The sequence below is a fragment of the Coregonus clupeaformis genome, unplaced genomic scaffold, assembly GCF_020615455.1.
Source record: "Coregonus clupeaformis isolate EN_2021a unplaced genomic scaffold, ASM2061545v1 scaf2510, whole genome shotgun sequence".
Taxonomy (NCBI): Eukaryota; Metazoa; Chordata; class Actinopteri; order Salmoniformes; family Salmonidae; genus Coregonus; species Coregonus clupeaformis.
In genome coordinates this window covers 25,693-50,842 of record NW_025535964.1, presented here as the reverse complement: position 1 = coordinate 50,842, position 25,150 = coordinate 25,693, and the positions used below count along the sequence as shown (strand labels likewise).

At 44.3% G+C, this 25,150-nt stretch overlaps 2 protein-coding genes across 2 annotated transcripts; both read left to right on the top strand.

Moving 5' to 3' along the window:
- The first annotated feature begins 12,741 nt into the window (after window positions 1-12,741).
- Window positions 12,742-17,558, top strand: LOC123488812 (ubiquitin-like-conjugating enzyme ATG3). The gene is made up of 12 exons (XM_045219591.1): window positions 12,742-12,912; window positions 13,355-13,396; window positions 13,575-13,624; window positions 14,023-14,093; window positions 14,188-14,295; window positions 14,477-14,526; window positions 14,667-14,757; window positions 15,348-15,382; window positions 15,475-15,630; window positions 15,919-16,046; window positions 16,277-16,345; window positions 16,992-17,558. Exons 1-12 carry the CDS (start codon window positions 12,841-12,843, stop codon window positions 17,071-17,073), a joined length of 954 nt encoding a protein of 317 aa, XP_045075526.1. The 5' UTR covers window positions 12,742-12,840; the 3' UTR covers window positions 17,074-17,558.
- Window positions 17,559-20,411: 2,853 nt separating this feature from the next.
- Window positions 20,412-25,139, top strand: LOC121575652 (thiamine transporter 1). Its single transcript, XM_041888880.2, has 6 exons — window positions 20,412-20,619; window positions 21,137-21,700; window positions 22,067-22,313; window positions 22,532-22,724; window positions 22,972-23,113; window positions 23,248-25,139. The coding sequence occupies exons 1-6, from the start codon at window positions 20,479-20,481 to the stop codon at window positions 23,431-23,433; spliced, it is 1,473 nt and encodes a 490-aa protein (XP_041744814.2). The 5' UTR covers window positions 20,412-20,478; the 3' UTR covers window positions 23,434-25,139.
- Window positions 25,140-25,150: the final 11 nt, after the last annotated feature.

Genomic DNA, 25,150 nt, shown 5'->3' with positions numbered 1-25,150 from the left:
GAGAGAGGCCTGTAATTTTCATCATAGGTACACGTAAACTATGACAGACAAATTGAGGAAAAATAATCCAGAAAATCATATAGTAGGATTTTTAATGAATTTATTTGCAAATTATGGTGGAAAATAAGTATTTGGTCACCTACAAAGAAGCAAGATTTCTGGCTCTCACAGACCTGTAACTTCTTCTTTAAGAGGCTCCTCTGTCCTCCACTCGTTACCTGTATTACTGGCACCTGTTTGAACTTGTTATCAGTATAAAAGACACCTGTCCACAACCTCAAACAGTCACACTCCAAACGCCACTATGGCCAAGACCAAAGAGCTGTCAAAGGACACCAGAAACAAAATTGTAGACCTGCACCAGGCTGGGAAGACTGAATCTGCAATAGGTAAGCAGCTTGGTTTGAAGAAATCAACTGTGGGAGCAATTATTAGGAAATGGAAGACATACAAGACCACTGATAATCTCCCTCGATCTGGGGCTCCACGCAAGATCTCACCCTGTGGGGTCAAAATGATCACAAGAACGGTGAGCAAAAATCCCAGAACCACACGGGGGGTCCTAGCGAATGACCTGCAGAGAGCTGGGACCAAAGTAACAAAGCCTACCATCAGTAACACACTACGCCGCCAGGGACTCAAATCCTGCAGTGCCAGACGTGTCCCACTGCTTAAGCCAGTACATGTCCAGGCCCATCTGAAGTTTGCTAGAGTGCATTTGGATGATCCAGAAGAGGACTGAGAGAATGTCATATGGTCAGATGAAACCAAAATATAACTTTTTGGTAAAAACTCAACTCGTCGTGTTTGGAGGACAAAGAATGCTGAGTTGCATCCAAAGAACACCATACCTACTGTGAAGCATGGGGGTGGAAACATCATGCTTTGGGGCTGTTTTTCTGCAAAGGGACCAGGACGACTAATCCGTGTAAAGGAAAGAATGAATGGGGCCATGTATCGTGAGATCTTGAGTGAAAACCTCATTCCATCAGCAAGGGCATTGAAGATGAAATGTGGCTGGGTCTTTCAGCATGACAATGATCCCAAACACACCGCCCGGGCAACGAAGGAGTGGCTTCGTAAGAAGCATTTCAAGGTCCTGGAGTGGCCTAGCCTGTCTCCAGATCTCAACCCCATAGAAAATCTTTGGAGGGAGTTGAAAGTCCGTGTTGCCCAGCGACAGCCCCAAAACATCACTGCTCTAGAGGAGATCTGCATGGAGGAATGGGCCAAAATACCAGCAACAGTGTGTGAAAACCTTGTGAAGACTTACAGAAAACGTTTGACCTGTGTCATTGCCAACAAAGGGTATATAACAAAGTATTGAGACACTTTTGTTATTGACCAAATACTTATTTTCCACCATAATTTGCAAATAAATTCATTAAAAATCCTACAATGTGATTTTCAGGATTTTTTTTTCTCATTTTGTCTGTCATAGTTGACGTGTACCTATGATGAAAATTACAGGCCTCTCTCATATTTTTAAGTGGGAGAACTTGCACAATTGGTGGCTGACTAAATACTTTTTTTCCCCACTGTAGCTCAGTTGATAGAGCATGGCGTTTGCAACGCCAGGGTTGTGGGTTCGATTCCCACAGGGGGTATGAAAAAAATAAATAATAATAATGTAAGTCGCTCTGGATAAGAGCGTCTGCTAAATGATGTAAATGTAAATGAATCGGTTTTAGAAAAAGTAGGCTGATCGAGCAGCAGTGTGGGCTTTTTGATATTGCGCGGTAGACTTCCAATTTGGTGGAGCGCCATTTCCGTTCCAATTTTCTGTAAGCTTGCTTCAGGGCTCGTGTATTTTATGTATACCAGGGAGCTAGTTTCTTGTGACAATTTTTTTTTTGCTTTTAGCAGTGCGACTGCATCTAGAGTATTACGCAAGGTTAAGTTTAGATCCTCGGTTAGGTGGTTAACTGGTTTTTGTACTCTGACGTCCTTGGGTAGGTGGAGGGAGTCTGAAAGGGCATCTAGGAACCTTTGGGTTGTCCGAGAATTTATAGCTAGGCTTTTGATAATCCTTGGTTGGGGTCTGAGTGAATTATTTGTTGCGATTGCAAATGTAATAATAATGGTGCTCCAATAGTTCAGGATTATGAAGAAAAACATTTAGATCCACAATATATTTTCCACGGGACAAAACTAAATCCAGGGTATGATTGTGGCAATGCGTAGGTCCCGAGACATATTGGACAAAACCCACTAAGTCGATAATGGCTCCAAAAAGCCTTTTGGAATGGGTCTGTGGACTTCTCCATGTGAATATTGAAGTCACCAAAATGTTTAATATTATCTACCATGGCTACGACGTTCGATAGGAATTCAGGGTACTCAGTGAGGAATGCGGTATATGGCCCAGGAGGCCTATAAACAGTAGCTATAAAAAGTGATTGTGTAGGCTGCATAGATTACGTGACTAGAAGCTCAAAAGATGCGTGGGTGATTTGGTCACTAGTGTAACCAGGAGGAGAGACCTCATTTAACACAGTATATTCATCAGGCTTGAGCAATGTTTCAGTCAGGCCAATCACATCACAAGTTTATGATCAGTGATTAGTTAATTGACTATGACTGCCTTGGAAGTGAGGGATCTAACATTAAGTAGTCCTATTTTGAGATGTGAGCACAGGCAGCCGGTGGCACCTTAAATGGGGAGGATGTGCTCATAGTAATGGCTGGAACGTATAAATGGAATGGTATCGAGCACATCAAACACATTTCCATGTGTTTGATACCATTCCATTTACTCCATTCCAGCCATTATTATGAGCCGTTCTCCCCTCCGCAGCCTCCTGTGGATGTGAGGTATTATCACAATATATTTCAATATTGAAAGGAATGGAGGAAGGCTTTATACCAGTGAAATTGCTGATGCGAACAACGCCATGTTTATTTTTGCCCGACCTAGATCGGGGCACAGACATGGTCTCAATGGGGAAAACTGAGCTGACTACACTGATTGTGCTAGGGGCAGACTACACTAAGCTGGCAGGCTGGCTAACAGCCTGCTGCCTGGCCTGCACCCTATCTCATTGTGGAGCTAGAAGAGTTAGAGCCCTGTCTATGTTGATAGATGAGTGAAAGCACCCCTCCAGCTAGGATGGAGTCCGTCACTCCTCAGCAGGCCAGGCTTGGTCCTGTTTGTGTGTGAGTCCCAGAAAGAGGGCCAGTTATCTACAAATATATTTTGGGAGGGACAGAAAACAGTTTTCAACCAGCAATTGAGTTGTGCGAGTCTGCTGTAGAGCTCATCACTCCCCTGTATACAAATTCCCAGTTGCCCATAATTTTTTCTACCATGGCTAGAAGAAGAGATCTCAGTGACTTTGAAACAGGGGTCTCAAAGGAGCATAGGGGGTTTAAATGGTGTGTGTTTCTGTGTGTGTGTGTGTGTGTGTGTCTCAGTCATCAGATCTCAACCCAATTGAACACTTGAGAGATTCTGGAGCAGCGTTTGCCACCATCAACAAAACGCCAAATTATGGAATTTCTCGTGGAGGAATAGTGTCACATCCCGCCAATATAGTTCCAGATACTTGTAGAATCTATGCCATGTTGCATTGAAGCTGTTCTGGAAACTCGTGATTACTATGTTGGTGTTTCCTTTATTTTGGCAGTTACCTGTATGCAGTGTCGATTTTAGCATGTACATCTTGGTGGGGCACACTCCCCAAAAATGTTTCAGATGCATGCCAGCAAAGCCACTATACAACACAACACTAACAAATACATGAATTGCACTATAACGGTGACAAATGATGCCCACAAACTGTTAGGGCCTACATAAAGCTTTCCCAACAGCAGAGCTTTCTTTTCAGCACCATTTGAGTGAATCCTTACCACCGCTACACCTGGCTATCAGCGGAGCCTTGTCTGGCAGCAAAACAGTTAATTCAGCATTAATTACTGCCTTTTTTTAAAAAGATAGCTGCTATGGCTGACTTGCTTAAACAAATGCGGTTTCTACTGAGTGGCGCTGTCAAGGTATCAGTGTAATGCGGTAGGACGAAGTCAGGCGCAGGACACAGAGCTACTCAAAAAACGTACTTTACTCGTAGGTATCTTGAAGAACATACCTACACGCAGGGAGGAACAAACCCACTCACATACAACAACCAAAACATGGACAAACACGCACAACACACAGTGTGAGCCAGAGGGTTAAATAGGGAAGACATAATTACAAGATGGGAAACAGGTGAGACCAATACAGACAAAACAAGTAGAACATAGAAACATGGATCGGTAGCAGCTAGTACTCCGGTGACGACGAACGCCGAAGCCTGCCCGAGCAAGGAGGGGCAGCCTCGGCTGAATTCGTGACAGTACCCCCCCCCCCCTTGATGCGGGGCTCCGGCCGTGCGCCGACTCCGGCCTCGGGGACGGGCAGGAGGATGTGGAGCAGGGCGAGTCGGATGACTACGGTGGAAATCCCTCAACATGGAGGGATTGAGGATGTCCCTCCTAGGGACCCAGCACCGTTCCTCCGGACCGTACCCCTCCCACTCCCAACGAGATACTGCAGGCCCCCCACCCGACGCCTCGAATCCAAGATGGACCGGACCGAGTACGCCGGTGCCCCCTCAATGTCCAGTGGGGGCGGAGGAACCTCCCGTACCACAGACTCCTGGAGTGGACCAGCTACTACCGGCCTGAGGAGAGACACATGGAACGAGGGGTTAATACGGTAATTCAGAGGAAGCTGTAACCTATAACAAACCTTGTTCAATCTCCTCAGGACTTTAAATGGCCCCACAAACCGCCGACCCAGCTACCGCAGGGCAGGCGAAGGGGCAGGTTTCGGGTCGAGAGCCAGACCCAGTCCCCCGGTGCATACACCGGGGCCTAACAGCGGTGGCGGTCGGCACTCGCCTTTTGTCGCATGATGGCCCACTGCAGGCGTTCATGGGCAGTGTTCCAGGTCTCTTCCGAGCGCCGAAACCACTCATCCACTGCAGGAGCCTCGATCTGGCTCTGATGCCAAGGTGCCAGGACCGGCTGATAACCTAACACACACTGAAAGGGAGAAAGGTTAGTGGATGAGTGGCGGAGTGAGTTTTGGGCCATCTCTGCCAGGGGATAAAACCAGACCACTCCCCCGGCCGGTCCTGGCAATAGGACCGCAGAAACCTACCCACATCCTGGTTAACTCTCTCCACCTGCCCATTACTCTCGGGGTGAAAACCTGAGGTCAGGCTGATCGAGACCCCCAGACGTTCCATGAATGCCCTCCAGACCCTTGAGGTGAACTGGGGACCCCGATCCGATACAATATCCTCAGGCATCCCGTAGTGCCGGAAGACGTGTGTAAATAGGGCCTCAGCAGTTTGTAGGGCCGTAGGGAGACCTGGCATAGGAATGAGACGGCAGGACTTAGAAAACCGATCCACAACGACCAGGAACGGGTAGGGGTTGTAATTTCCCTCTGGGCAGGTGTCTAGGTGCCTTACACTGGGCGCACACCGAGCAGGAGGAAACATAAACCCTCACGTCCTTGGCAAAAGTGGGCCACCAGTACTTCCCACTAAGACAGTGCACTGTCCGACCAATGCCAGGATGACCAGAGGAGGGTGACGTGTGAGCCCAATAGATCAATCGATCGCGAACCTCGAGCGGCACGTACATACGACCCTCTGGACACTGGGGGGGGGGAGTGGGCTCGGTACGTAACATCTGCTCGATGTCCGCGTCAACCTCCCACACCACCAGACACGACGCCGGAAGTATGAGAGTGGGCTCAATGGACCTCTCCTCTGTGTCATACAGTCGGGACAGGGCGTCTGCCTTAGCGTTCTGGGAACCTGATCTGTAAGTAAGAGTAAACACAAAACTAGTGAAGAACATGGCCCACCTTGCCTGGCAAGGGTTCAATCTCTTCGCCGCCCGGATGTACTCCAGATTGCGATGGTCAGTCAAAATGAGGAAAGGGTGTTTAGCCCCCTCAAGCCAATGCCTCCACACTTTCAGAGCCTTAACCACAGCTAACAGCTCCCGGTCCCCCACATCATAGTTGCGCTCCGCCGGACTGAGCTTCTTAGAAAAGAAAGCACAGGGGCGGAGCTTTGGTGGCGTACCCGAGCGCTGAGACAGTACAGCTCCTATCCCAGCCTCGGACGCATCCACCTCAACCTGGAATGCTAAGGAGGGATCCGGATGAGCCAGCACTGGAGCCGAGGTAAACAGGTCCTTCAGATGACCAAAAGCCCTGTCCGCCTCAGCTGACCACTGCAGTCGCACCGGTCCCCCCTTCAGCAAGGAGGTAATGGGAGCCGCTACCTGACCAAAGCCCCGGATAAACCTCCGGTAGTAGTTGGCAAAACCCAAGAATTGCTGCACCTCCTTCACCGTGGTTGGAGTCGGCCAATTACGCACGGCCGAAATGCAGTCAATCTCCATCTCCACCCCTGACGCGGACAGGCGGTGCCCTAGAAAGGAGATGGACTCTTGGAAGAACAGACATTTCTCCGCCTTCACATACAGGTCATGCTCCAACAGTCGACCAAGCACTTGACGCACCAGGGACACATGCTCGGCACGTGTAGCGGAGTATATGAGAATGTCATCAATATACACCACAACACCCTGTCCATGCAGGTCCCTGAAAATCTCATCAACAAAGGATTGGAAGACTGATGGAGCATTCATCAACCCGTATGGCATGACGAGGTACTCATAGTGCCCAAAGGTGGTACTGAATGCTGTCTTCCACTCATCCCCCTCCCGGATACGCACCAGGTTGTACGCGCTACTGATATCCAATTTAGTGAAGAAGCGCGCCCCCTGCAATGACTCCGTCATACTAGCAATCAGAGGTAGTGGATAGCTGTACTTCACAGTGATCTGATTAAGACCACGGTAGTCAATGCACGGGCGTAAGCCACCATCCTTCTTCTTCACAAAACAGGGGAAGTGGAACGCTGAATGTATCCCTGCCTCAGAGAGTCGGTGACATAGGTTTCCATAGCCACCGTCTCCTCCTGTGACAGAGGATACACACGACTCCGGGGAAGTGCAGCGCCTACCTGGAGGTTTATCGCACAATCCCCCTGTCGATGGGGTGGTAATTGAGAGCCAAATTGGCATATTCAGGCGGAATGTGCATGGTGGAAACCTGGTTTGGACTTTCCACCGTAGTTGCCCCTACGGAAACACCTACACACCTCCCCGAGCACTGACTAGACCCTTGAGAGCCCTCTGTTGCCATGAAATAGTGGGGTCATGAGAGGCTAACCAGGGAAGCCCCAACACCACTGGAAACGCAGGAGAATCAATCAGATAGAGACTAATTTTTTCCTCATGACCCTCCTGCGTCTTCATCCAGAGTGGAGCTGTGACCTCCCTAATCAGACCTGACCCTAAAGGGTGACTATCTAGGGCATGTACAGGGAAGGGCACAGCAACAGGCACAATAGGAATCCCTAAACTACGTGAAAACTGACGATCAATAAAGTTCCCAGCTGAGCCTGAATCTACTAGCGCCTTATGCTGGGAATGAGGGGAAAACTCTGGAAATACAACATCTATACACATATGCGCAACAGGGAGCTCTGGGTGAGTCGGGTGCCTACTCACCTGAGACGGTCCACCAGTGCTCTGCCTACCGCCTTGATTCCTGAAAGACCCTCCTCAGCACCGACCAGCAGTGTGTCCTCCGCGGCCACAGTTGGTGCAGGAGATGGCCCTCCTTCCGGTCTCCCTAAGTGCAGCACCTCCGAGCTCCATAGGAGTAGGGTTGGAGGTGCTGGGGGATGGAATGGACGGCCCCTGATCCGGACGTCCGCGGGTTGCCAACAGGTTATCCAGCCTTATCGACATGTCCACCAGTTGGTCCAGGTTAAGGGTGGTGTCCCTGCAGGCCAGTTCCCGACGAACGTCCTCCTGGAGGCTGCATCGGTAGTGGTCGATCAGGGCCCTCTCATTCCATCCTGCGCTGGCAGACAGAGTCCTGAAGTCCAGTGCAAAGTCCTGTGCGCTCCTCCTCCCCTGTCTGAGGTGGAATAGACGTTCCCCCGCCACTCTCCCCTCCGGTTGATGATCGAATACCGCCCGAAAGGGGCGGGTGGAATCCTCATAGCGTACTGACGCTGCGTCTATTCCTCCCCACTCAGCGTTGGCCCACACGAGCGCTCTTCCAGACAGACAGGAGATTAGGGCGGACACGCTCTCGTATCCCGAGGGAGCCGGGTGGATGGTAGCCAGGTAGAGCTCTACCTGGAGCAGAAAACCCTGGCACCCGGCAGCTGTACCATCGTATGCCCTTGGGAGCGAGAGCCGAATCCCACTGGACCCAGGTGACGAAGGGGTGGACAGCGGTGTGGGTGGTTGTGTAGTTGAAGGAGGTGTAGGACCACCACCTCTCTCCCATTGCTCCATAGTGTTCAACACGCGCTCCATTGCGGTGCCGAGAGTCTGGATCATGGTCGCCTGCTGTCGGACACGTTCCTCCATTGATCCGGACGAAATTAATGTACCTGCTGACTCCATATTTTGGTGCATGTTTCTGTCAAGGCGTCAATGTAATGCGGTAGGACGAAGTCAGGCGCAGGACACAGAGCTACTCAAAAAACGTACTTTACTCGTAGGTATCTTAAAGAACATACCTCCACGGAGGGAGGAACAAACCCGCTCACATACGACAACCAAAACATGGACAAACACGCACAACACACAGTGTGAGCCAGAGGGTTAAATAGGGAAGACATAATTACAAGATGGGAAACAGGTGAGACCAATACAGACAAAACAAGTAGAACATAGAAACATGGATCGGTAGCAGCTAGTACTCCGGTGACGACGAATGCCGAAGCCTGCCCGAGCAAGGAGGAGGGGCAGCCTCGGCTGAATTCGTGACAGGCGCAGTGGTCTAAGGCACTGCATCGCAGTGCTAGCTGTGCCACTAGAGATCCTGGTTCTAATCCAGGCTCTGTTGTAGCCGGCTGCGACCGGGAGACCCATGGGGCGGCGCACAATTGGCCCAGCTTCATCCAGGGTAGGGGAGGGAATGGCCGGCAGGGATGTAGCTCAGTTGATAGAGCATGGCGTTTGCAACGCCAGGGTTGTGGGTTTGTTTCCCACGGGGGGGCCAGTATGAAAAAATAATAAAAAAATAATGTATGCACTCACTAACTGTAAGTCGCTCTGGATAAGAGCATCTGCTAAATGACTAAAATGTGAGATGTACAAACTATGGCATAAGGGAACGATGAGCAGATAAGAGACAATCTGTAATTTCAATTGAGACATTAATGAGCAAGCCAAAAAAAAGTGTTCAGCACTTTTGAAATGTACAGCGACTGAATTCAGAACATGGGCCGTTCTTACAGTGTTCTCCCTGTACATCAAGTCAGAACCGTAGGATAAATAAAGGGGTCATATAAACAGACAATAAAAGCTCTTACAATATTCGATGATGACATTTTTCTAAAACAGGCTATAGGCTACATGTGCACCACCAAGTCGGTACAGTAGGCTAAGTTATAAGGGGGAAAGGGACCAAATTATTAAGGCTACTAACAGCTTACTACACAACATACACTTAGTATTACTTTCTTAGCTACAGCATACATATCTCCCTGGCATATTACATCATTTATGCAGCAGCATACATTACATTTTTGGACTCACCTTGTTGTGCTGTGCTCACTTGAACAGGAAGGTGGCGCGGCGGTCAATCTTGTGGGCAAATTTTGTCATCAAACTTTGTCATCAAAGTCTGGCATTCTCTGGATTTATGGTGCTTTCAAAACAACTGGGGAAAAAATAAGGTTGAATCATGACGTCAGTGATCTTCAGGTCGGAGCTCTAGAGGCCCGAGTTCCCGACTTGAAATTCCGAGTTGGATGACCCTTCAAAACTTATTTTCCCAGTCGGAGCTCAAGTTCCCAGTTGTCTTGAACTCACTGAAGTCTGAGATTTCCCAGTTCCGAGTTTCCAGTTCTTTGGAACGCGGCAGAAGTCATGTTGGATTGACAGCATGGCCAGTGTATTCAACCTTTTCTGGCCCATGGTGTTGTATGTGAATGTTGGTGTTGTTTGTGAATGTTTCTCCTTTTAAGCTTGGAAAAGAGACCCTTAAACCCAGACTTGGACCACACACCCTCTCCACTGAATAGCAGGCTAGTGATTGCTTTTCAATGCTTGCAGTTAGCCACTGATTCCTTCCAAACCACTTATTGTTGAATTTGCTATTTTCAACTTGTTGAGTAATGTTTATGTCCAATGGCCGATGAGCACCGATACGTTTTATCTATAATTTCTCTTCATGTGACAAGGATTGAAAAGGATTTGCCGGTAGATTGTCGACTTGATCAATGATGATGACTGCTTGTCTAGCTTGCTAACTAAGATTTTGAAAGTATGATGTTGATGTTGACATGATCAGTCCAATCAAAGCTACGGTAGATATAACGTGATTTGACATCATTTTATCTGTGGCCAATGACCTTGAGCCTTCTTGGTGGACACTTCTAATGTAAATCTATGGCAGCACCCAAGGGGCTTGAATTTTTGAGCTCTCCCTGTAGATTTTGCGGTGACGTATTGTCCCCATGAGTGACAGAACACTGAGCCAATCATGGCGCAACTAGAGAACATTACCAACCCCTACGCTCTGTATTTTCCGCTGGCTGCCCCACCACCACAGAAAGCACTGAGCTAGGCTGAAACTCCTGCATTTTGGAGCTGCTGTAGTGTCGAGTTAAAGTCGCTAGTTATTGCTGTAACAAAGGAGTCCGCTCATACTGAACTTTGATCATAAGGTTTATTCATATCACAAGATTTCAGCATGAGTTTACGGATGTCCAGATCACCCGGAGAGCAGTTCCCAAATTGCAATGTCTGCTCTGCCGTTTTTGTCTCTAGCCTATACTTATAATCTTCCCCAAAATATGGGCTGCTCCCTCTACTGTCCAATCCCCTGTCTACAACACACAGACGTCTCTGTCCTATGTGGCGTCACACTAAAACCATTCCCTTTGACACTAAATAAACATCCTCTCAAGTTCCACTTAAAACCATTAACAAAGTCATAATCTTAATACACTACACTGCTTTACTCAAGAAAGCAAAAAAGAGACCATGTTTGTATGTGGCTTTATTAACTCAATTTCTTTTATATATATATTGTTTGCAAACTGATGTTTGAAAAATAAAAGGAAAGCCGCACACTCTAGGAGCTCAGATGCAATAATGGGCAGCCCACTTTTTGGAAGCGAACCACTCGATTTCTTCCCTACGTTATATCGGCAACGAACAGGTCAGAACAGGTCACCCTCCCTAGGAGAGGGGGTGACCTCGACAACTTATTGTTAAAACGAGAGGCTGCCTGGATCTTTCATTTAAAGACCCTTGCTCCCTTCGGTCTCAACGTAGACTTTGATTTGAAGCCATTCTTATGATTTTGCTATTAATTGTAAATGTTGTGGGCCTATGTAGCCAAGTATCTATGATCATATGCTATCCATGTTTTTTTATGTTGTTTTTATCTGTGAATTGGCCAATGCTATTAGGCCACACCCGGCCATGATTACAGACACCTGCGTGTGTCCTTTGACACTATATAAACTAGTGACCCGCAGTGTTTGTCATTATACCCTGATGAAGACAGCTTGTCTGTCGAAACGTTGGTTATTAGGATATTAAGTGTGCGGCTAGAGCGTGCAGCTTTCCTTTTATTTTTCAAGTGTTTTACGCCGTCAGCCAGCACCTCGCCTAAATAGGTGTGCGTTTCTTTCGCCTTCATGCAAACTGATGTTTGACACGTATTAATGCCAAAATCACATGCAAAACAGGCAACCCCCCCAAAAAAATATATATAAACAAAATATATACAATACCAGCCAAAAGTTTGGACACACCCACTCATTCAAGGGTTTTTCTTTACTTTTACTATTTTCTACATTGTAGAATAATAGTGAAGACATCAAAACTATGAAATAACACATATGGAATCATGCAGTAACCAAAAAAGTGTTAAACGAATCAAAATATATTTTATATTTGAGATTCTTCAAAGTAGCCACCCTTTGACTTGATGACAGCTTTGCACACTCTTAGCATTCTCTCAACCAGCTTCAAGAGGTAGTCACCTGGAATGCATTTCAATTAACAAGGCTGCCTTGTTAAAAGTTAATTTGTGGGATTTCTTTCCTTCTTAATGTGTTTGAGCCAATCAGTTGTGTTGTGACAAGGTAGGGGTGGTATACAGAGGATAGCCCTATTTGGTAAAAGACCAAGTCCATATTATGGCAAGAACAGCTCAAATAAGCAAAGAGAAACAACAGTCCATCATTACTTTAAGACATTAAGTTCAGTCAATACGGACATTTTCAAGAACTTTGAATGTTTCTTCAAATGCAGTCGCAAAAACCATCAAGCACTATGATGAAACTGGCTTTCATGAGGACCGCTACAGGAAAGGAAGACCCAGAGTTATCTCTGCTGTAGAGATAAGTTCATTAGAGTTACCAGCCTCAGAAATTGCAGCCCAAATAAATGATTCACAGAGTTCAAGTAACAGACACATCTCAACATCAACTGTTCAGAGTAGACTGTGTGAATCAAAGGTCTTATTCCAGATTGAAGAACTCAAATGTTTTTTAACTTTCCCTTGATGCCTGGGTCTGTCATAATCTGGCAACCCTTGAGCCGTCCAGACAAATCTCTCGAGACTTTAACAGCGGAAGGGGATCCTCAAATGACAAGTCATGTGATCTGTAGCTGACAAATGCAGTCAACAAGCTATGCTTGTGCTGGTGAAAACAACTGAAAGCAGACGGTCCTTCCGCGTTTGAAGACGCTCACATCTGTTGGGGGATCGATCCGATAGCTAACATGCAGAACGCCATTAATTCCGTAAAAGGCACGGCCCTTGGTGTGGCCGAGTTTTTCACTCCAGTACTGAAGGTAAGTTAAATTAGCTGGCTCGCTAGCTAGCTACTGTAACTTGCTATCACTCAGCAATGATGATGTGGAGCATGCTAACATGCTAGCATGCGTTATCGGGAAGTCTTCCCTCAAGTGCTCTCAACAACATGTATTATGTAGCTACAATTCGTTGTTCACTATCCTGTTGCAGTGTATAATCTCAGTATATTACATATTTTGAGGTTTCTTGGCGTTGATGACTGTCTTATCAATATGTCATTGTAGCTAGCTTCACATGATTCCAGTTAAGCACATTTGAGAAATGTGACAGTCAATGTTTGAGACCTTCAAGTAATAAAGAATGGAATGTCTAACCTCCTCTGTAATTAAATAGTTTGCAGGCAGTCACACAAAGGAAAAGTTAAAGATATCAAACTCTGCCAACACAACAATTATATCCCTTCTTTATTTTGTCTGACAGGAATCCAAATTCAAGGAGACTGGAGTTATCACTCCAGAAGAGGTGAGAAATGTGTCTTTCGTATCATTTGTAACGGAGTCACTTTTAAAAGCCCAATAAGTCACACGTATGTAGCCGTTCATCATTTGGGAAAATAAGTGCAACTGAAAGAGATTTCCAGAAGTGTCATCTGACTGAACTATCACAACTTCCTATTAAATCTCTCTTTTCTCACCATTAGTTTGTAGCTGCTGGAGATCACCTTGTTCATCACTGCCCCACATGGAAATGGTGAGTGTCCATTGGAGTAAGATTGATACTCTAATATTGTACACGCTACCCCAGGACAAGGGTTGGCTCAATCCAAGTTAATTCTGAAATTGAATTACACTCTTATGAAGAAATGCCCATGTTCTAAATCCCAGTACATTCCAGAATTGAATTACACTGTTATGAGGACATGTTCCTATGTCCAGTTAAACTAACAGGAATTGAAATAGACTTTACCCCACCTCTGATATGATATTGTAGTCAGCTAAATTGCACTTCTCAAATCTAATTAGTCTGATATGAGCATGTAATAACTCTGGATTGATGTTATGCTGTCTCTCCAAATATAGAATCAACTACAGTATGATGTTTTGACAGCACAGTAGTCCCAGATGTCACATCATGTTTATTCCCTCCAGGGTGTCTGGGGAAGAGGAGAAGGTGAAGCCATATTTACCCAAGGATAAGCAGTTCCTATTAACTCGCAATGGTAAGAACTGTGTGAACTTTGTCTACAATACTGTTACTTGTCCTTATTGTTGCTGTAGTAATATATATTGTTTGGTGTGTGTGCGTGCCTACAGTTCCTTGTTACAAGCGCTGTAAACAGATGGAGTATTGTGATGAACTGGAAGCCATCATAGAGGAGGATGACGGCGATGGAGGATGGGTCGACACCTACCACAACTCAGGTTGGACACTTTAGACATTTCGTGTGACAATGGTTCATTTTCTTGGGTCTTTTTTGTTGTAGTGCAATATGCCTTAATTATTGATGTGCTGCAGAGTGCAGTTTCAGGAATACATTAGAAATAAAGTTTGCTTTTGGGTTTGTTTGTCCAGGAATGTTGATGTTTCAAATTTATATTTTAGGTGTAGGGGGAGTTACAGAAGCCGTGCGAGAAATCTCATTGGACAATAAGGTAGATTTTGATTGAACATTTACATTTTGTTATTGTATCCTAGTAATCTGCATTGATAATGAATGTTTCAAACTAACAACCTTAGATTAATACCATTTGCAGGCGTCTTTTTAAATAGTTGTATTCCTTTGTTTTTAAAGGACAACATGAACATGAACATGAACGTGAACTCTGGTGCTAGTGGGAATGGTGATGATGATGAAGATGAAGGCGAGGCAGCAGATATGGAAGGTATCTTACTCTATACTCCTCAAGGAATATACCAAAGATTTGTATAACTAAACCAAGATAGTCCACAGCCTGTCGTTTTCAAATGGGAACAACTGAGTCATAGTGGGCAGAACAAGCAAGGAGGTGGGCAGAGCCAAGCACGAGCTAGCGAGATCCTATTAGTGCGTTCTAGCACACGTGCATATTTCCATTAGGGAACACCTACACTGTGAAGTGCGCATGTGCAATAACTAAATTCGCCTTTGCACTCCTAAACAATGCAATTTTTTTTACTTTGGCAAAGGGTAAAGTCTACAAAACTTACTTGACTGTTCGTAACATATTTTAGTTTTGTGAACAGAAAATTGAATTGAGATCAAATGTTTCATCGATGAGAGAATTAGCAGAATGTCGGACCAAAATCCATCTTTTCCCACTGCTGGCCACTGGGCTTCCTCTCACTACCATAGTTGGTAGTGAGTGGAAACGCCAAGCGGATGCTTCACATTTATACATCTGGTGAAATATCTGTCTCATTGTTCTATCTGTGGTTATACTTCACTAGTAATGTAATGTAATGGTTCAGTTTGTGTCTTGTTCTGTTCTTTCAGAGTATGAGGAGAGTGGACTACTGGAAACAGATGAGGTCAGAAGTTCACAGTATTGTTGTAACTTTTATTGTACATCGCATCCGTTTCCAGGAAGTGTCTCTATTCTCCATTTTTCACTTCCTGTTAGGCCACCCTGGACACCAGTAAAATGGTGGACTTGTCTAAATCCAAAACGGGAGAGGCTGGGAACGATGACATCCTGCAGACTCGAACCTATGACCTCTACATCACATATGACAAATATTATCAGACTCCTCGACTCTGGCTGTTTGGATACGATGAGGTAACGCACTTATTGTACCTTGTAAACTAGCTCTGAGCAGTACGGAGTCAGCTTAGTGTAATTGGGTTTCTAGGGTAGACCAAAAAGTGCATCCTATGTCAGTTACAAAACATGTTGGCATTTAGATACTGCTGTGTGTCCTTTTGGATTGCATTGTGAATATTATTGAGGACGTACATCCAAAAGTGCGTTCTTACAGCTGAGGAAGAATGATGTCTTTGACTTACCTGGGAAACCCAGTTCCTGGGTTCTATGTTCTGTTTACCATTTTCCCTCTCACTCCTACAGGACAGACAGCCCCTGACAGTGGATCAGATGTACGAGGACATCAGCCAGGATCATGTGAAGAAAACGGTCACCATCGAAAATCACCCCCACCTACCACCCCCTGCCATGTGCTCTGTGCATCCCTGCAGGTAAAAGCGAGAGATCATGAACATGCTGTCAGTGTCTCAAAATGTGAGGAGTGCTGATCTAGGATCAGGTCCCCCTTTCTATTCATTATAATCTAAAAGGCACAACTGATCCCACATCAGAACTCCTATTCTGAAACGCTTTTTGAGTATGGGCCCTGATCCGACGTTACTACTCATTGAGGGAGCACTTATGGTCCTGTAAAGGAATGTTGCCACTTCCTGTTTTCCAGACATGCTGAAGTGATGAAAAGGATAATCGAGACCGTGGCGGAAGGGGGAGGAGAACTTGGAGTTCATATGCATCCTTTAAGTGAATTGTAGGCTGAGCTGAAGTCAGTCAAGTGTTTTTAATGCAGCTTGGCGATTTAATATGTATCATTATGTGAGGGATAATCGAGGGGCTATGTGTTCTGTGGAAGGTGTGTTCCACGACGCGCTAACGGAGTTGCATTAATTTCAAGAGAACGCATAGAGCCCCGAGTTTTTTCCCTTACATAATGATACAATGATATAATATTCACAATATTCCCAGCCTCTCCCATTTATTCCTTTCATACCATGGCAATAATTTAACACATTTGCTGCTTGAAATGTGTTCAACATCCACTGAAGTAGCTAGCAAGTTTACTAGATGGCTACAGTAGTTGCCTTGGTAACCAAACAAAGAAATCATCAGTCGTAGCTTGCTGTTATGAAAATCGAATTCAACGTTTTCAATTCGACTTTTTCTTTCAAACGCAGCTCAAAGAAGGTAGACTTCAATGGCTATAGTTGAATTCTACCGTGCTGATATACTGTGCTTTTATAGTGAAATGAGTATTCAACAATGCCATGGTATAATTCAATGTAACCCAAGCTATGGTGAGTTGTGAATAGAAGTGATCTTGCTAATACTGTTTCTCTTCCATTCTTGCCTACACATTATTCCTTAACTTAATGTTTCAGGTATCTGTTGATTTTCTTGAAGTTTGTCCAAGCCGTCATCCCCACGATAGAATACGACTACACAAGGCACTTCACCATGTAGCTCCATCCTACAGAGGTGTAGGCTACTCCTGCAAACATCTTTGAGTGTAGAAGGAATCTGTCTTCTGGCTGGCAGCATTAGTGGGGTACGAAATGTTGTCTCTGGGAATGACTCTTGGAATGTTCTGGGTACTCTGACACTCTTTCCATGGGGATAGGTTGAATCGTTGGAACGCTGAGGGGTTGATAGGTGTGTACACATGTCGGTAATGATGTAATCCCAATGATGTAATGGCTTTATGTGGTGACTGATCTCGCAGTGTTTTTGTCTGGAAGATTCTCACTCTGTACTTGGCAAATGCCATCTCTGCACATAACAACATTCAAAGATAACTATATATTTATTTTACATTAATTCACTGACATATGCTTTCAAGTTTTCTCCATTTGCTTTTATAACCACACAAATAATTTTTTTTACCATAGTAATGGTGCCGCTTTAATGTCCTCTCAAATGCTTACCAATTAAACATCTTTATAAGCGTTGTTGATAGAAATCGAACTATTTTTTGCCCACTTCGTACTATAGCTTTTTCAGTGTGATGCACTTTGCTGGACTAATGTTTGGACCTCATTACTGATTCAGACTGATGCCGGTTTGTCTTAATGCTAAACTGTACATGGTCTACTGGGCCCAGGGCCATCGTTGGTTCCTGTAAGTGGGGTGGATGTCCCTTTTTTAGGGTTTTATTTGCCCTGCTCTTCTTCTTTTACCCTGCTCCTAGTTCCACTGTCTTGTCCCGTAGAGATGACGTCATGATGATTGTGTTGTACGAATGTGAGGGTTACTTTTGTGTGATGACTCGCAAGGTTACCTGTATCACCAGAGTATGCTGAGACACAGTATATCATCAGGAGTTTGACTGTGTCTTCTCAAATATATAAAGACTTCAGGCAGTCAGAAACCATCCAAGACTTTTCTCTTAACCTCTGCAAAGGTTCATCCACATTTGGCTAAGGGTCTGCACGGTCCATTCATTGTTAACTATAGTACTCTTCTCTTAACAGCATGTACAGTGAGGGAAAAAAGTATTTGATCCCCTGCTGATTTTGTACGTTTGCCCACTGACAAAGAAATGATCAGTCTATAATTTTAATGGTAGATTTATTTGAACAGTGAGAGACGGAATAACAACAACAAAAAATCCAGAAAAACGCATGTCAAAATTTCTATAAATTGATTTGCATTTTAATGAGGGAAATAAGGATTTGACCCCTCTGCAAAACATGACTTAGTACTTGGTGGCAAAACCCTTGTTGGCAATCACAGAGGTCAGACGTTTCTTTTAGTTGGCCACCAGGTTTGCACACATCTCAGGGGGGATTTTGTCCCACTCCTCTTTGCAGATCTTCTCCAAGTCATTAAGGTTTCGAGGCTGACGTTTGGCAACTCGAACCTTCAGCTCCCTCCACAGATTTTCTATGGGATTAAGGTCTGGAGACTGGCTAGGCCACTCCAGGACCTTAATGTGCTTCTTCTTGAGCCACTCCTTTGTTGCCTTGGCCGTGTGTTTTGGGTCATTGTCATGCTGGAATACCCATCCACGACCCATTTTCAATGCCCTGGCTGAGGGAAGGAGGTTCTCACCCAAGATCTGACGGTACATGGCCCCGTCCATCGTCCCTTTGATGCGGTGAAGTTGTCCTGTACCCTTAGCAGAAAAACACCCCCAAAGCATAATGTTTCCACCTCCCATGTTTGACGGTGGGGATGGTGTTCTTGGGGTCATAGGCAGCATTCCTCCTCCTCCAAACACGGCGAGTTGAGTTGATGCCAAAGAGCTCCATTTTGTTCTCATCTGACCACAACTCTTTCACCCAGTTCTCCTCTGAATCATTCAGATGTTCATTGGCAAACTTCAGACGGGCATGTATATGTGCTTTCTTGAGCAGGGAGACCTTGCGGCCGCTGCAGGATTTCAGTCCTTCACGGCATAGTGTGTTACCAATTGTTTTCTTGGTGACTATGGTCCCAGCTGCCTTGAGATCATTGACAAGATCCTCCCGTGTAGTTCTGGGCTGATTCCTCACCGTTCTCATGATCATTGCAACTCCACAAGGTGAGATCTTGCATGGAGCCCCAGGCAGAGGGAGATTGACATTTATTTTGTGTTTCTTCCATTTGCGAATAATCGCAGCAACTGTTGTCACCTTCTCACCAAGCTGCTTGGCGATGGTCTTCCAGCCTTGTGTAGGTCTAAAATCTTGTCCCTGACATCCTTGGAGAGCTCTTTGGTCTTGGCCATGGTGGAGAGTTTGAAATCTGATTGATTGCTTCTGTGGACAGGTGTCTTTTATACAGGTAACAAGCTGAGATTAGGAGCACTCCCTTTATGAGTGTGCTCTAATCTCAGCTCGTTACCTGTATAAAAGACACCTGGGAGACAGAAATCTTTCTGATTGAGAGGGGGTCAAATACTTATTTCCCTCATTAAAATGCAAATCAATTTATAAAAATTTTTTACATGTGTTTTTCTGGATGTTTTTGTTGTTATTCTGTCTCTAACTGTTCAAATAAACCTACCATTAAAATTATAGACTGATCATTTCTTTGTCAGTGGGCAAACGTACAAAATCAGCAGGGGATCAAATACTTTTTTCCCTCACTGTATAACTCACTCATTAATGCTGAAATATTGATTGTAAAATAACATCTGAGTACCTGATTCCAGAGTACTTTATTTTTTTTCCAATAATCATCTGGACAGGCATTGTGGTCCTTTCTCTGTTATCTGTTGAGCCTATAGACTCCTTGTGTAACTGCTCAGTGTTAACACACCGAACATTTTAAAGTAATGTACATTTATATCAATAAAAAGCCCCAATATTATTTATATGCTGGATTATTTTCATGTATACATTATGCCGTTATAAAACGACCTACCACTGGGTGAACGCCATTGAGATCATGTATTATAAAGCACATATGGCATCTGAAATTATATATTTTTCTCAGCAAATTGATAGCTAGAATAAAATGTGTGCCTGGTCTATGAATAGATGAGGTTATGTAATGAGTATGTAGCCAGATTGATTGTTCAAATATAATAATTCGTATTTTATTTAACCTTTATTCTGACAGTGAGTCATGCTGAAACCAAGGTCTCTTTTACAGATGAGCCCTGCATACACATCAAAAACGTCAATATACACATCGATAATATACATCAATAATAATGGGAAGAATCTGATTTAGAAAATGTAATATAGCTTTGGTAAGTATACCAGCGTGTGTGCATCATAAAAATAAATAAAAATGCATTTATTTTGTTGCCTCTACTCTCATTTAATTGGCCGAAGGTTCTGTCGTCATTTTACTGCGACGCATAATATGTTCACTTGATAGCTTTTCAATATTGCTGTCAGATCAAATCTACTAGCGTCAGTGGTGCGTGGAGGTCATGTTATGTTTTTTTTGGTTGACATGTCTCAACTATATCCCACGATCTTACTTTGTGTTTATGGATTCTTCTCTAATCTCCGACCTTCTGAGCCTTTCTTTACTGCGTTTTTGATGGGACCTGATAAAAACCTTACTGAAACACAGGTAAGTGGAAGGACGAGGTAAGCTAGCATTAGCTTCTTGTTCGTTGTGAAACAAGCAACTACATTTAGCTAGCTAACTACAAAATAACGTATTGTTTACATGTTGAATATCTGTAATGCAATCACATGCTAATCTATCACCAATATACAACCAAGAGAACCGTTAGCTCTTCTGTAACATTATCTTGCTAACATTGTTTCAGTGTCCTCGTGCTAATCCAGTTTGACTGCAATCCATGAAATATTTTCTTAATAGGACCACTAGCTCATGTGGTCCAAATCCTTTGAAAAAAGTCTAAAATCCGAAAATAATTGCTTTTCCCCTTTGGCACCAATGAAGAAAGGTAGCCTAGTTAGTTAACTAATCTGGTGATTGTTTTGTAATAGCTAAACAGGCAGCAACTTCGAATATTAGACTTACATGACATTTTTGTCCATTGGAAGTTTTTATCTATTTTGTCCGTAGGAGTGAATTACAATAACATGGCTCACTTTGTCTACGTATCCTCTGTCTACAGCTTGTAAATGAAATCTACCCAATATGGACCTATTCCTACCTTGTGCTACTTCTCCCAGTCTTCCTGGCCACGGACTACCTGTGCTACAAGCCTGTGCTGATCCTGCAGGCGGTGAGCTTGGTAGTGACCTACTTTATGCTAGTGAAGGCCCAGGGTGTGCTGGCCATGCAGCTTCTGGAGTTCTTCTTTGGCCTCGCCACTGCCACAGATATAGCCTACTATTCCTACATCTACAGTGTGGTAGACCCGGCCCAGTACCAGAGAGTGACTGGATACTGTCGTAGTGTTACGTTACTGGGCTCCGCCGCTGGCTCGCTGGCTGGGCAGCTGCTAGTGTCTGTAGCTCAGATCCCGCTGTTCTACCTCAGTGTTGTCACATTGGTGTCGGCCATCTTGGCCTTTGTGGCGCCCTGGTTTTTGCCCATGCCCGGTAAGAGCTTGTTCTTCCATAAAAGCCTGGGGATAGACGGGGAGAAGCCGGCGCACCAAAACAGCAGGATTCCCATGGATGAAGCAGAGGACCCTGAGAGCAAAGTGCCTCTGAAGATTGATGAGGTCACCATGGTGAGACTAATTTTTTTGTGTGATCTTTTTATTGTTATTGGTAAGACAGGTCATGGTGAGCCTCTTTGAAGGACTGAGTAGTGTTGTTGTTGAACCGTGTTGCAGCTCTGAGAGTTAAAACCATTAACTGTTGTTTATTAATGGATCTCATGCAACTCTGCTGTCCCAAACTGAAAGCTGCTAGATTGACACAATCCTGATTGACACACATTGACCGTTGCAATACTAGAACATTTACAAAAAAGACATTGACCTAAAACCTTGCTTCATCACTAACTTTCAGGAAGCTGTTTTTTCAGAGCATTTCAGTCTGTTGATTCTTACGCAAATTCTTACTTAACCCTGTGTACCGTTTTTTTCACTCAGGTGGTGACGGCCAGTGATGGTGGTGGCGCTAGCAGTGGCTTAGTGGACGTGTTAAGGATCCTATGGGAAGACTTCCTGCAGTGCTACTCATGCCCTGCCCTCCTGGCCTGGTCGGTGTGGTGGGCCCTCTCTACTTGTGGCTACTTCCAGTTGGTCAACTATGTTCAGGCCCTGTGGGAGAAGGTCCTGCCTTCCCAGGAGTTTGAGATCTACAATGGATACGTAGAGACAGTCTCCACCTTGTTAGGTAAACTTGATGATGTAGTACCATTTCAGATGAATTAGAACCAGAGGACCTTCCAGAGTGTGAACCTAAGAAGCTACTACTTGAACTGATCAAATAATAGTCTTGCGTTACCATACTTCCATGTCAGCCTGGAAGCAGACGATAATCAAATTCATTTCCATTTCAAAGCATTTTCTGTTTGTCTGCCGACTGATCGCGCCCCTGGGGTCTATGCCTAGGTGCGTTAGCAGCCTTCGGGGTGGGCTCCATCAAGGTCTCCTGGGCAGTCTGGGGAGAGCTGTCTCTCTGCATCTTCTCAGTGGTCATGGCTGTGGCTGTGTACCTCATGGACACCATCAGGAACATCTGGGTGTGCTACACCTCCTATGTGGTCTTCAGAGCCACCTACATGCTGCTCATAACCATCGCTACGTGAGTAGGACGGACAGACACCCCCTGAAAACCATATGATATCCAGGGATTTAAAGTTTGCTATTAATGATGAGGTGGTTGGACTCAATTGTATCATTACTGTAGACTTCTACTGTAGCTAGCTGTCTACCTATGATATATCTTAACTGTGTATTCAATTTAATCTTTCAACTGTCTATTCTCTGTGTAAGTTCTACTTTTATGTTTTTAATTGTATTTGTAAAGAAAATATTTTCTGCTCCATTAGGTATCAGATTGCTGCCAACCTGAGCATGCAGCGATATGCCTTGGTGTTTGGAGTGAACACTTTCATCGCCCTGCTGCTTCAGACTCTGCTTACTGTTGTGGTAGTGGACACTGTCGGGCTGGGCCTGGACATTTTCCCACAGGTAACTTATCTAAAGACAATACTATCCATGATGTTTGGATGTAAAATATGGTTTGTTTTTAGAAAGGGTAGTATTACTGTTACAACACTAACGTAGCTTGATAAATATTTTCTCTCTCTCTCTCTGTGTCACAGTTTCTCATATACGCCATCTACTTTGCTGTGATCGCAGTGATCTTCCTCATGGCCGGGCTGTACAAGCTGGTGTTGAGGAGAAGATCCCAGCCATCGGCCCAGACTGACAGTGGAGAGAACGAGTCAGACTGCCTTAGCAGAGACTCTCCTCCCCTCAATGAGCTGCAGCAGATCACAAATACATGACTATCTGTTTATGGCGCAGTACTAGAGAGAGGAACACGTCAGGACCAGTGTTGGGGTCAATTCCATTTCAATTCAGGATGTATTTGAAGTGACTCAATTGAAATGGAATTGACCCCAACCCTAGTCATCTCACTATACCGGTGTGTTGTACGGCTTCACTTGATCAAGCACATCATTCATGGATTGTGTGCAGGCCTAAAAACACTTGCAGAGTATAACATTGAATGTTATGATATGATATGATAGCCTTATGGGTTTAATATAAATGTGTAGTTCGCCTATATTTAGGCTTGGTTTGTAATTTACAATTTTTTGTCACACAAAGCTTTATTTGTGGTGTATGTTGCATAATGGTACTGTCAGCCTACTATCTACTTTTCCTTGGTCACTTTAACAATTGTTGCCTTAACTACCGAAGTAAGTCAATGGATAACCAATCAATGTTACATTCTGAACTGCTAGAAATTTTACAGATTATGAATATGAATAGAGTTAATTTTTTTTATCCATTGAATCAAATGTCGCAAAGATTTGATTGATCAGCAATAGATTTGTCAAGTGTCTTAAGGTAAATATTTCCATCTTATATCTAGGTACTATGTACTAGCCATACATTCTACATGGGTAAAAAATGAAAAGCATATGTAAGTGATTGACATGGAGGCCATACTTACAGTATATTAGTATTACTATAATCACTGGTCTTGAATATAGGTCTACTACTGAAGAAGTGGTTCAACTATACTGTATTAATACAAATTAGCTTCTTCTTTTTTACCGTCAATACAAATCCCAGTAGTTAAAGCACGGCTGAGCACTGTAGCAGATGACTGAAGCTTTAAATCATGACTGTGCACTGAGAGCTGATTCTGTGTTGTCTGGTGGTCACTGAAAGACTAAAACGTACTGTAGGTGCTACACGTTACACAATGTGCTGCCTCCGTATGTTAAAAGAGCATAACCTAAAATAGTAAAATGATTAGCATTGTTCTAATATACTGTTAAACCATGAACGTATACAGTAGAAGTCAATATTTGGAAACAGGTTTTTGTCTTCTTTCAAAAGCACCTTGCACGTTTTTTTCTTTCTTTAGTCATAATGAGAATCTTGTCATCTTCAATCATGTTGTTAACATATTTATGCCATGCTACTAAGGCCTAGATTCAATCAGATCAAGTGTTAACGGGCGATAGCTGACACCCGCATAGCTGATGTTTTGGCGGTGTAACTGTGTTGGAGCTGTCAAATCGGTGAGCAGCTGCTCTTGATCATGGTCACGAAGCCACACCCATCCCACTCGCATTAGAAGTTCAGAATGAGAAAGTGTAGGCTTTATAGGAATAATTACGCTCAAATCGAAAATCAAACAAAAATAATGAGGATTTCTATCAGCCTAATGGAGGTGTAGATTACATCTCACATTCCAGTGTTCAAACTTGTAAACAAGGCTGCATGGGATTTCTCTTTAATGCGACTCCATTCAGCCAAAGGCAATGTCCGCTTTAGGTATAATGCCAGGAGCCGCTTGTGGATCTGACAGCTCTAAAGCTGTTCCACCTCCGACTTCGCCAAAACAACCGCTATGCAAATGGCGGCTAAAGTGGATCTGATTGAATAGAGCACCTAGTTAGAGTAGGCTTTTTACAGATCAATGAATGTTTCTTTTATATTTTTACAATACATATTCGTTTTTACTTCATCATCACTACATTCTCT